General features: G+C 34.9%; 1 protein-coding gene across 2 annotated transcripts in view; it reads left to right on the forward strand.

Moving 5' to 3' along the window:
- The window catches only part of SENP1 (SUMO1/sentrin specific peptidase 1), a 59,568-nt gene that overhangs the window by 11,366 nt on the left and 35,979 nt on the right, over positions 1–12,223 (forward strand). For both annotated transcript variants that reach the window (XM_008069254.2, XM_021718170.1), the window contains exons 5-6: positions 2,642–2,801; positions 7,048–7,219. In XM_008069254.2, coding sequence (XP_008067445.1) covers positions 2,642–2,801; positions 7,048–7,219 — 332 coding nt within the window. The remainder of the gene's footprint in view (positions 1–2,641; positions 2,802–7,047; positions 7,220–12,223) is intronic.

The raw sequence follows: 12,223 nt of genomic DNA on the forward strand, positions 1-12,223 counted from the left end.
TAGAATATAGGGTCTGGAGCCTCTTCTTTATTGCTTCACTGTATTCATCTCTCTAGACCAAGCTTTTTAAAGATTACTTCTTAACCTACTCAAGGTTAGACTACTAAAACTTGATTTAAAAACAAAAAAAAAAAACTTAGAAAAAAAATACAGCATTGTTTTACTTTAACAACTTAGTGACAGGCTTCAAGACCTCTCAGATTCATCAAGAGCATAATGAAAATAAAATTAAAACATTTTTAACCCTAACAAAGAAAAGCATATTAAGATGAAAAATGATGTTGCTCATGCTTAGAATCATTATCAATGTCTTCTCTTTGGAAAACATGTAAATTAGGTTGCCAGATTGGCATTTAGTAGATAAGATGATTTAAACCATCCTGCTTTTATAGTTACTAAATAAATCCTAAGGTTAACAGGAACAACTAATAGTTACTTTCTAGTAAGTGTTTACCTGATGCAGTCTTTTACCGTAAAGTTTATTACGTCCATAAAAGTATTACCTGTCCCTGCAGAAAATTTATAGAGAAAAGAATACCCATTATTCTTTCTTTAGAACATAACCACAATTACATTTTTGGTGTATTTTCTTCTAGTTTTGTGTGTATGTATATGCACATCGTAGGTAATCTTATTTATGGCATTTGCAACTCATTCTTTTTTTTTTTTTTGAGTTGGAGTCTCACTCTGTCGCCCAGACTGGGAGTGCAGTGGCCACTCCTGACCACTGCAGCCTCGACCTGCTGGGCTCTGGCGATCCTTCCGCCTCAGCCTTCCAAGTAGCTGGAACTACATGATTTCTTAATGATGCTGGAATATCAGGTTAATCCCTCATAGCCCCCATTAGTCTGTCTCTAGCTTTGCTAGATTTCATCAGTGATAAAAGACTATTTGGTAATTTCATTGAGTGGGGATGGAACCACCTTTTTTGGTTTGATAGACTGCCTGATCCTGTGCTTTCCCTTGCATTTTAAAGTGGAAGTCTTTGTCACATGCCATTGAGAAGCTACTATGGCTTATTCCTGGTACAAATTTCACCCCTGTCAGGGTAATTTGCATTTTTGACAGAATTATTTCTCAAATAGACATCCTGTTTAGATCATTCCCTAATCTAATTTTAGCCAAAATGTAAGAAACAGATTTCTATTGTTACTACTTTGCATTTAAGGGTAATAATTTTAGGTCAAGCATGGTGGCTCATGCTTATAATTCCAACACTTTGGGAAGCCAAGGTGGAAGGATTGCTTGAGCCCAGGAGTTCAGTACTAACCTGGACAGCATAGTAAGACCACATCTCTATTTTTAAAAAAATAGATTAATTTTTTTTAAGAAGCATAATAATTTTCTGGTTCTTTACTAAGACTTATTTCATTAACTGTATGTCTCTGTCCTCAAAGTAATAGTGATGGATGCTAAACGTAGGTACTGATTACAAAGGAAAAAAGTTATAATTCATTCTTAAAGTAAATTTAACTTATTTTAATTATTATACCAAAGTACCTCATCGGTGAATTAACCAGTACTAACACCATCTGTGACTGCTTTTTTCCTATTTTATTTATCCTAAATCCTAATATCCTGATTACCTTAAGGTTTTAAACACAAAATTATATTTTTGGAGGCTGCCTTACTTTTTGAATTCAGTATAACAAGATACATTAAGTATTTATAATAGCACAGATGTACAATATTGTGACAAGTTCTGTGCTTTGAAAAAGATAATATGCTTTGAAAGAGGATCTTAAAAATCAACTTAATAAAATTTTCAGGAAATAGAGAATTATCATTTTTCTTGTTTTTTTTTTTTCCACTGGAGCTCATCAGAGTTTCATAGTCTAATGTCTGAGTTTATTTTGAAGGAGCTACTTTAAATTGTCCAATCCTGCTGATAAGGAGAAGAGGACATAGAAATTATTTTGTAACTTCTAGCTGAAACTTCAGGACATTTCTGTCAACTCAGTTTATAATCCACAAGTTAGGAAATTTAAATAATTAATAATTATCAATCTGATTGCAGTAGCAAGCATTGGAGTATTAATATGTCTTGTGATTATGGCATTAAGTAACTGAACATTATTATACCAGAGCCATATGTATATGATGGGTCATTTCTGCCATAAACCCACCAGAATAAGCAGCAATTAGGTTATCTCTGCTCTTTGAGAGAGCCCCTGGGTCTTAAGCATGGTAACTAAAGACAGGAGAGTGACACCAGCTGCTTATTAAGCAATAACTGTTGTTCATTTGAATTACAATTCTCATTGGCCCTCCACCTGCTTTCTTACTGGTCTGGCCTACCTTCTTTCAGGCCCAGGCCTGGGAGTGCTTGCAAGATATAGTTGGGGTAAAATGTTGACTTTTGGTGGACACCACGGAGTCACATTGATGCAGATAAGGCACATGGCTGTGGCAGGATTCAGCTCCTTCATCAATTTTCAGGTTAGTATGGCTGAATCACTTATAGTGTGTAGAAGTTCCCTTACTGCAGACTTTACTGGCAGTTGAGACTGGGATCTTTCTTCCATGAAAGACATGGTGATATGCCACATTACTTTGGAATACAATGTTGGTCATGGTTGCAGTATTAAAAGAGAACCAGCTGTAGTGTTTGTTTAATTTACTCAAACTTTTATTTTTGTAGACAACTCTTCCCCAGACAGTTTTCTTGGCTCAGGCGACTTAAGAACCTTTGGCCAGAGTGTAAATGGTCAGTGGAGAAATTCCACTCCAACATCAAGCTCAACTTTACAAAAATCAAGAAACAGCCGAAGTCTTTACCTCGAAACACGAAAGTCCTCAAGGTTGGTATTTTGCCTGCTTAGCTCTCAAACTCTTCCTCAGATATAAGAGGAAGTGGCTATACGAGAGTTGTCACTTGGCATTTTAGAAGAGTAACACCATTTTTGGACTTTAAACCATAGCGATATGGAGAAATCCATTTTAAGTTTTCAGCTGTTAATTTACTTAGTGCTGAATTTTGGTAATTAGAAGAGAGAGTTTTGAGGGAAATCTTGGTGGGTATGAGAATATTGGGACCCTTCAGGATCAATATGGCTATTATGTCTATTAAAGTGAAAATCATTCAATCACTGCAATTTGAGTAGGAAAGAAACCAGCACATCTTACTCTTTTTTTTTTTTTTTTTTTTTTTTTTTACTGGTGAGAGCTCAGGCTGTCACATGAGCAGAAACCTGACTTAAACTAAAGCACTTCTGTGTCTCATGGCAATAGTCAACTAGACCTAAGCTACTTCTGTCTTTTTTTTTTTTTTTTTTCCTCGAGTTGGAGTCTCACTCTGTCGCCCAGACTGGAGTGCAGTGGCCGCTCCCGGCCACTGCAGCCTCGACCTGCTGGGCTCCAGCGATCCTTCCGCCTCAGCCTTCCAAGTAGCCAGAATTATAGGCATGCGCTACCACGCCTGGCTGATTTTTTGATTTATTGTAGAGATGAGGTCTCGCCTGCCCAGGCGGGTCTCGAACCCGTGGGCTCAGGCAGTTCACTCACCTCAGCCTCCCTGGTGCGGGATTACAGGCTGAGCCACCGAGCCTGGCTTACTTCTGTCTTTTGGAAAATAGAGTCACAGAGAACTTTATCCAAGCTTCATAAGCCCTACCAAGTCCCTCACCAAACATACTGGTTATTAAAGACAAATGAAGTTTGGCTTAGAGACTCTTTCCTCAGGTACTTTATGATATTAGTAAAATAATACTTTTATTTATTTTTATTTTTTTGAATGGGACTTACTCTGTCACTCAGGCTTGAGTGCAGTGGCACAATTGTAGTTTATGCAAACTCGACCTACTGGGCTCAGCCGATCCTTCCACCTCTTCCTCCCACGTAGCAAGGACTACAGGCATGTGTCACCATGCTTGGCTCATTTTTTTTAGTTTTTGTAGAGATGAGGGCTCACTATAGTGCCCAGGCTGGTCTCAAACTCCTGGGCTCAAGTCATCCTCCCACCTCAGTCTCCCAAAGTGCTGGGATTGCAGGTGTGAGTCACCATGCCTGGCTGACTTCTTAACTTTTAAAAAATTTATACAAGGATCCATTTATATACCTACATTGTAGAAATCGAAATATTATCAGTAAAGCTAAAGATCCCTTGACCACTTACCCATAGTTTCAATCTTTTCCCTTGGTGTGGGAATTCCTTCCAAATTTTTTCTTATGCTTGTTTCTCTCTTCTTCCTTACTCATATATAACATGATATATGTGCTATGTATACTATGAAATGTATGATGTTATTTTGTCTTCTATAAAGATTTTTTATAGCCTCATTTAGCAAGTTGCTTTTTTTACTCAGTAATGCCATACTGTTATTTTTTAAAATAGCATTACTGTAGAAACAGTACATGTGTTTTGTAAAAACTTAGAAAGCACCGATAAGCAAAAAGAAAAAAGAAAACCATCACATCCCCACCAGTCTTAGATCAATTCTGTGATATCTTAGTATATATCTTTCCAGCTATTTCTTAATACATATGCTTTGTAAAAACTTAGAAAATACAGATAAGCAAAAAGAAAAAAAAAAATCATGTTCCCACCAACCTGAGATCCGTTCCATAATATCTTAGTATGTATCTTTCCAGCTATTTTTCTCTGCCTTTAGATACATATTTTTTTCCAAAATGAGTTCATACTGTAAATACTCTTTCGTAATCTGCTTTTTTAGTCAGTCACTTACTCCTTTGCAATTTAGTACATTTTATTTTATACACTAAATTGTATTTAAATGTTCTCAGTTGACCCCAAAGTATCTTTTACAGCTAGTTTGTTCAAACCCGTATCCAATCTTAGAATTGCATCTGGAGGTTTTCATCTTTAAGTCTTTTACAACATAGAACAGCCTGTTTCTTTTTAATGGCATGACTTTTCTTCTACATAATGTTTACCTTTTGGGTGTGATGGTTTATGTCCACATGGTATCATTATTTTGTCAAAAATAGCCTATATTTTTTGTAAAACAGGTTTTTTACTTGAATAAGATGTTACTGTATGATATCACATTAGAAGAACAAACAGTATCTTGTTCTGGTTCTCCTATTATTGGTGATACTAGATTGATCTCTGGATTGAGAAAATGACAATCTAATCATTAATTGTACAGTTCAATTTAAATTCTATGACTAGAATGTAATCTGAATGATTAATAATCAAGTTCATGTCAGCCATTCACCTAATAATTATTAATATCAATTGGTAATACTTAACTAACAATAATTTTGTTAAAGTTAATGAAATAATATTTTTCTAATCTTATCACATCTTCTGCACTTTATTTATTTATTTATTTATTTTGAGTTGGGGTCTCACTCTGTTGCCCAGGTTGGAGTGCAGTTTCATGCTTATGGCCACCACAGCCTCGACCTGCTAGGCTCAGGTGATCCTTCTGCCTCAGCCTTCCAAGTAGCTGGAGCTACAGATGACCACTACCACACCCAGTTAATTTTTTGATTCACTGTAGACAAGGTCTCACCAAGTTGCCCAGGCTGGTCTCAAACCCCTGGGCTCAGTCTTCTGTACTTATTTCATTTTTAATTACCTAGGGCTCTTTGGTTACTGTAAAATATATTTCTTTGCGAAAGGCGGGATGAATGATTAGATGTTTCTTTGTCATTACCAGTTTTCAAATTAAGATTTTGTTTTTTTTTTTAAAGCAACTTCATATGGCTCAAATGAATTTTTTATCTTCTTTTTTGAGTGTCGTTATCGATTCAGTATGCCTTAATCCACCGTGAATATTATTCTTTTAATGCTTACATTCTCACAACTTTGGCCAGTGGGAGCCTTTTCAATTTTGCTTCTGTGTCTGTTCGACCAACCTTATTAATTTTTTTTCAACCTCATTAATTTTTGGTAACACCTTTGCTTTCTGGCGTTGCAAGATGCCCTTGTACTGTTTTCTGCAGAAGAAGAATTTTTTTTGTTAAAAAACACACACTTGCACATGCACACTCTGGGAAGCACAAGTACAAAAGACATTGTGGAGGATCCATTATATCTTTACCAAACAATTATACTCCCCTTGCCATTTTTTCCTAGCTGCATCCACTCATCCTAAAAAAATAAACGTGTTCCTGAAATTCTGAGTCCTTTTACTTTCCCCATTCTAACACACATAGAAACCATTAGAATTTAAAGGATTAAAGAGAATGTGTACTTTTTTATTTAGTCTGATTTTATTTGGATGCAGACCACATGTAATGATTTAATCAGTTGATTTTATTGAATTCAGTTTAGTGAGCTGTGTATCTTGATTCTAAGTCCACAGCAAAAAAAAAAAGGAAAAATTATTTTGCTAAGATAAGTACCTCAAACTTGTTGGGTAATGATAGGTGAGAATGAGCACATAGAAAAAACTTAAAATTATTAAGCCTGAGAGGTAAGACTGGGTTATGAGTTCACAGTATTCTTAATGCCATTTTTCCCCATTAGATAGGGCACAAATAGTATAAAGAAGCAAAATTTCTTCAGACGAAGTAAACAGTAAGGCCAGAAGAGAATTCTGAGTGATACAGCCTAAAAGAAAGCCTTTGGCTGTTTTTAATGAAGGATGGGAGCCCTCTGTTGGTCTTAAAAGAAATGTAAAAATTCATTTTAAAAACTTAGTTATGCTTTTATCCATCTTTACATATTTAATCTTAAAGTAAGGGCTTGGGGTAAAGACTACAGGGAGAAATAGAAAATATATATGTTTGTTAGCATACCTGGAACCCAGGTTTTCTGAAGAAGTCTAGTCTCATGTGCTTTGTCATACCATAAGATAAATGGTTCCTAACCAAAGGAAATTTTAGATGATAGATTCAAGAAATACTGTTTTAGTGTTTGATAATTATGTAGTTTGACAATATAGTATCTTTTAAGTGGAAGAACCTAATGAAACAACTTCATATATCATTTCCTATATTTCCCTAAAATGGTACACCTTTCTTTCTACCTGTTAATTTTTTCTGGCTTTTGTTATTTCTTGAAAATGAAAATAGTCACTAGATTAGGTTCATTTTACTTCATTGTTCTCATCTTTCTTATAAACTCTTTTTTTTTAGTGGATTATTAAACACTTTTACGGGAAAGTCAAACCATCACTGCCATGTATCTGCATATGAAAAATCTTTTCCTATTAAGCCTGTTCCAAGTCCATCTTGGAGTGGTTCATGTCGTCGAAGCCTTTTGAGCCCCAAGAAAATTCAGAGGCGACATGTTAGTACAGCAGAAGAGGTAAGGAAAACCTGCAACAAAAGCTACTAAAAGTTAGGATCTTTCTCTAGATTGAGTTATTTTGCTTCCTCTGATTTAGATGTTTATTAACCATTCTGTTTAATCTTTTCTTGTGCTTTTTCTTTCTGAATTACTCTTTATTCTAAAGGGATTAAAGAGATGTTTTAGTATGACTTCATTATTTTTCCTACTACCTTCTATTCTTGTTGGATGGCTAACTTAATCTGGTATTGCCCAAATGGCTTCTCATACATCAAACTAACTCTTTTCTCTCTTTTTTAGACCCTTCTTAAACTCTTGTTTCCTGTGGAAAAACTGCTAGCCTTGCTAAAAGGTGTTTGTTTTGATAAAATTTGATTTGATAAAATACCTGCCCATCTCACTAGGAACAATTTTTTCTCACTATAAGAGAAAAATCAAGAAATCAGTTTACACTCTTTCATTGTAAGTAAGATCTTGAGGTCATAGATTTTTCCCAAAAAGAAAGATTTTCTGTTGACACTTGGGTTGTTATATTTATTCAGGAAACCTAAAGGAGAAAGTCAATTCTGTGACTATAACATAGTGTATAATTTGCATGCTAGGAAATGAGCTTGTATCTGTTAAATTACGTACTTATTATGCATCTAATCAGCTTGAGACTGGCGGCTGTGGAGATACAAATGAATAATAATGGCCTTATATTTACATTTCATTAGAATTTCCAGTGTCCTTTCCACATGTAATACTGTATTTAATCTTTTTAGCCCAGTGAAATAGGTAGAGATGAGATGATATTAATATTTTACATATTTGGAAATTAAGGATCATAGGTCACACAACTAGTAAATGACAGGCCTGGAACCCATATCTTCGGAGGAAGTCTGATCTGGTATGCTTTCTGTTACAACACAGCGGTGTGGTTCCTGCCCAATGGAGCTTGCTTAGCATGGAGTCAAGAATACAGGATTACATGCTAAATAATTAGATAATTTGGTAATCGGAGATCTCTTAGGTGGGAAAACTTGATTATTTGTGATATGGTTAGTAAGAATGCTGCGTATTTTTGCTTTTAAGTTTGTATTGAATCTAAAACATTCAAGGAAAAGGGTGGTAGAATTCGTAAGTCATTTAGCAGGGCAAAGGATAGGCAAAGAAACTGGCAACATTTGCCTTTGGTGATAAGAACTGGACAACAGTGATGAAAGAAAGATTTATTTTTCATTATGCCTTTTATACTATTGAATTTTATTTCATGCATATATTAGTTATATGCATAAATAATTTTTCTTTAGTTACTGGAGTCGTAAGACTTGTGATTATGATGGAGTCTAGACATCTTAAGAGTACAGAGACTTTGTTGGGGAGGATACAGCAGCAGTCTTACAACCATTTACAGGACTCCTAACCCTCCCCTGCCCTATGTGGCTGTTGCTAGGATCACAAGAATCCTTTAATCTGTGTTTCTTGTAAATTTGCCATTCACTCATCAGCCCTTTGGACTACCCAGGCCACCCTCCCTTTCACCTTCACTGCCAGCCTGAGAACTTGGATCAGCTAGGTAATTTTACCCTTGCAACCAACCCTCCAGGCCACAGGCTGGATCAGTGGACAACATAAAGCTGTAGTTCTGCTTCCCCCTATAGTGCAAAGAAGATGCTGAGAATTGAATCTATTCTATGAAACAGGAAATGCAAGAAGTTTTGCCTCGTTTGTTTTTAGTTTTATGTTCTTCTGGTATGAAAAGCAAGCCAGTGTACTATAGAACAGCTCATATAATACCAGTAAGACAAAATGTTAGATCAAACTTTATTATCATACTTTCAAAAAATTATTTAGATACTTGATTTTGAATATCACAGTTAGTACAGATGTAATTCTTTTTTTTTACCTTGGGTCTACATTTTTTGATGGGAACTTATAAACTGGAGGAAAAGTTATTTTCAATGGAAATGTTGGGATCCCCGAGTAGTACATGAAGAAAGATCATGTATTAGTCTTAATGTTAGATTTGTCCATCAACTTCAGGAATATGAAGCCATCTACAAAATTAATAAGATGATGCCACCATTACACTTTTAGTTTTACAACAAGGATTTGAAGAGAACATATTAAAAGGAATTTGGAAATATACAGGTGATGGCTGTACAGAATAGCTGATTCAAAGGGCAGCATCAAAGAGCTGTGCTATTCAGTAGGGTAACCATTAGCCACACACGCTGTTTAAATGAATTCAAGGAAAATTTTAAAACATTGTTTCTCAGTCACATTAGCCACATTTTAAGCACTCATTAGCTACATGTGGCTAGTAGCTACCATATTGAACAGGGCATATATAGAACATTTCTAATATCACAGAAGTTTCTGTTAGATAGTGCTGTTATAGAGGATGTAAACTTCTATTGGGTAAAGAGAAAATACTAGTGACAATAAAAATATAAAATGATAGAAACACTAGTAGTTTATTTTCAGTTGCATGTTGCTTCCAGACATGCATCTCTGAAACTTACTGAGCAATATTCTAATAGGTCGGACTCTTGGAATAGGGGACAATGAGAGTTTTATTCTTTTGTAAAAAATACAATTTTATCACAAGGCATTTTGGACTTAACAGAAAAGTATTGATTTTGCATATGTACTGTGCATACTTGAAATTTACTTATATGGTATAAAGCTATAACTTTAAACAAAAGGAAAATTAGCAGTATTGTTTATAAAGTTATTTGGTTAATTTATAACAAAACAGTGTACTAGTTTGATAAAATTCATTTTGTGTTCTTTGTTAAATTTTTAATAATTTAGAGTTGTTTTATGGTGAAGCCTCTCACAGAAACATCACCTAATTGCAGGTATCCCTTTTAAAAATAGAATTCAGTGGTCAACCCCCTTGGGTCCTCTCCCACTGTGGAAGCTTTTCTGTCCTCTGAATAAATCCTGCTTTCTCACTTAAAAAAAAAAAAATAGAATTCAGCATGTTAATCATCTTTATAGTCTTTAAAACTTTCCATCGTCCTCTATTATGCTTCAAAATGTAACATTAACCACCTTCTTTAACTTTAACATATTATCCAATTATTGCTTCCTTTCCTCTTAATTTCCTAATTTTCTTAGTCAGTAAAAAACAATTTAATAAGTAATGTACAGAGAAAGAAGTTTTCTTTTACTTTATAATAGCAGATGCTCCAAAAAAAGGATTGTGTTTAAAGTTTCAAGTAACTTTCCTTTTTGGTAATGCCACATGTTTTATGTATTCTTTTTGGGAAAGGAAAAAGTACAATTGCTGATAACATGATCTTATATATAGAAAACCCTACAAGCTCCACCAAAAAACTGTTAGAACTAATAAACAAATACAGTAAAGTTGCATATAAAATTAACACACAAAAATCAGTATTATTTTTATACACTAATAATGAACTATTTGAAAAAGAAATCAAGAGAACAATCTCATTTACAATAGCTACAGACAAAAAAATAAAATACTTAGGAATAAGTTTAACCAAGGCGGTAAAAGACATGTATACTGAAAACTGTGAAACACTGATAAAAGAAATTGAAGACACAAGTAAATGGAAAGCTATCTTGTGTTCATGGATTGCTAGAGTTAATATTGTTAAAATGTTCATACTACTCAAAGCAATCTACAGATTCAATGCACTCTGTGAAAAAACCCAATGTCATTTTTAATGGAAATAGAAAAAAAAAATCCTAAAATTCATATGGCACTACCAAAAAAAAAATAGCCAAGGCGATCATGAGCAAAATGAACAAAGCTGGAGAGATCACACTACCTTATTTCAAATATACTACAAAGCTGTAGTAGTTAAACAGCATAGAATTGGCAAAAACAACAACAACAAAAAAGACACATCGACTAATGAAACAGAATAGACAGCCCAGAAATGAACCCATGCATATGTGGTCAACTTATTTTTGACAGAGGCACCAAAAATACACAAATGGAAAAGGACACAATAGTGGTGTTGGGAAAACTGGATTTCCTTATGCAGAAGAATGAAATTAGACCCTTACCTCACACCATATACAAAAATCAACTCAGCATGGATAAAGACTTAAACAAATGTAAGATTAGAAACTCTGAAACTTCTAAAAGAAAACATAGGGGGAAAACTACATTAGTATATAGTTGACATTGATTTTTTTGGATTTGAACCCAAAAACACAGATGACAAAAGCAAAAATAAAAAAATGGGATTACATCAAACTAAAAAGCTTCTGCACAGCAAAGGAAATAAAAGAAATTGAAGACACAAGTAAATGGAAAGCTATCTCGTGTTCATGGACTGCTGGAGTTAATATTGTTAAAATGTTCATATTGAGTTAATATTGTTAAAATGTTGTTTGAAGAGACAACGTACAGATTGGGAGAAAATATTTACAAACCATACATTCTATAGGGGGTTAATCTCCAAAATATATAAGGAGCTCAAACAGCTCAACAAGGAAACAAAGAACCCAGTGAAAAAATGGGCAAGGCACCTGAATAGGCATCTCTCAGAAGAAGACCTATGAATGGTTAACAGACATGAAAAAATGCTCAGCATTGCTAATTATTAGGGAAATGCACATTAAAACCACAGTAAGATACTATCTGACACCTGTCAGAATAGTTTTTATCAAAAAGACAAAAGTACAAGTATGGACAAGGATGTGGAGAAAAGGGAACTACTGCACACTGAGTGGTGATGTAAATAAGTATAACCATTATGTAAAACATTATGGACATTCCTCAAAAAACTAAAAATAGAATTGCCGTATGATTCAGCAAACCCGCTTCTGGATATTTACTCAAAGATTTGAAATCAGTTTTTTGAAGAGATGTCTGCATCCCTGTGTTCATCACAGCACTATTCACAACAGACAAGTTGTGGAATCAACTTAAATGTCCATCGACAAGCCGGGCTCGGTGGCTCAGCCTGTAATCCCGCGCCTTTGGGAGGCTGAGGTGAGTGGATTGCCTGAGCCCGCGGGTTCGAGACCCGCCTGGGCAGCGAGACCTCATCT

The sequence above is a fragment of the Carlito syrichta genome, unplaced genomic scaffold (genome assembly GCF_000164805.1).
Source record: "Carlito syrichta isolate Samal-C Ts95f unplaced genomic scaffold, Tarsius_syrichta-2.0.1 Scaffold311884, whole genome shotgun sequence".
Classification (NCBI taxonomy): Eukaryota; Metazoa; Chordata; class Mammalia; order Primates; family Tarsiidae; genus Carlito; species Carlito syrichta.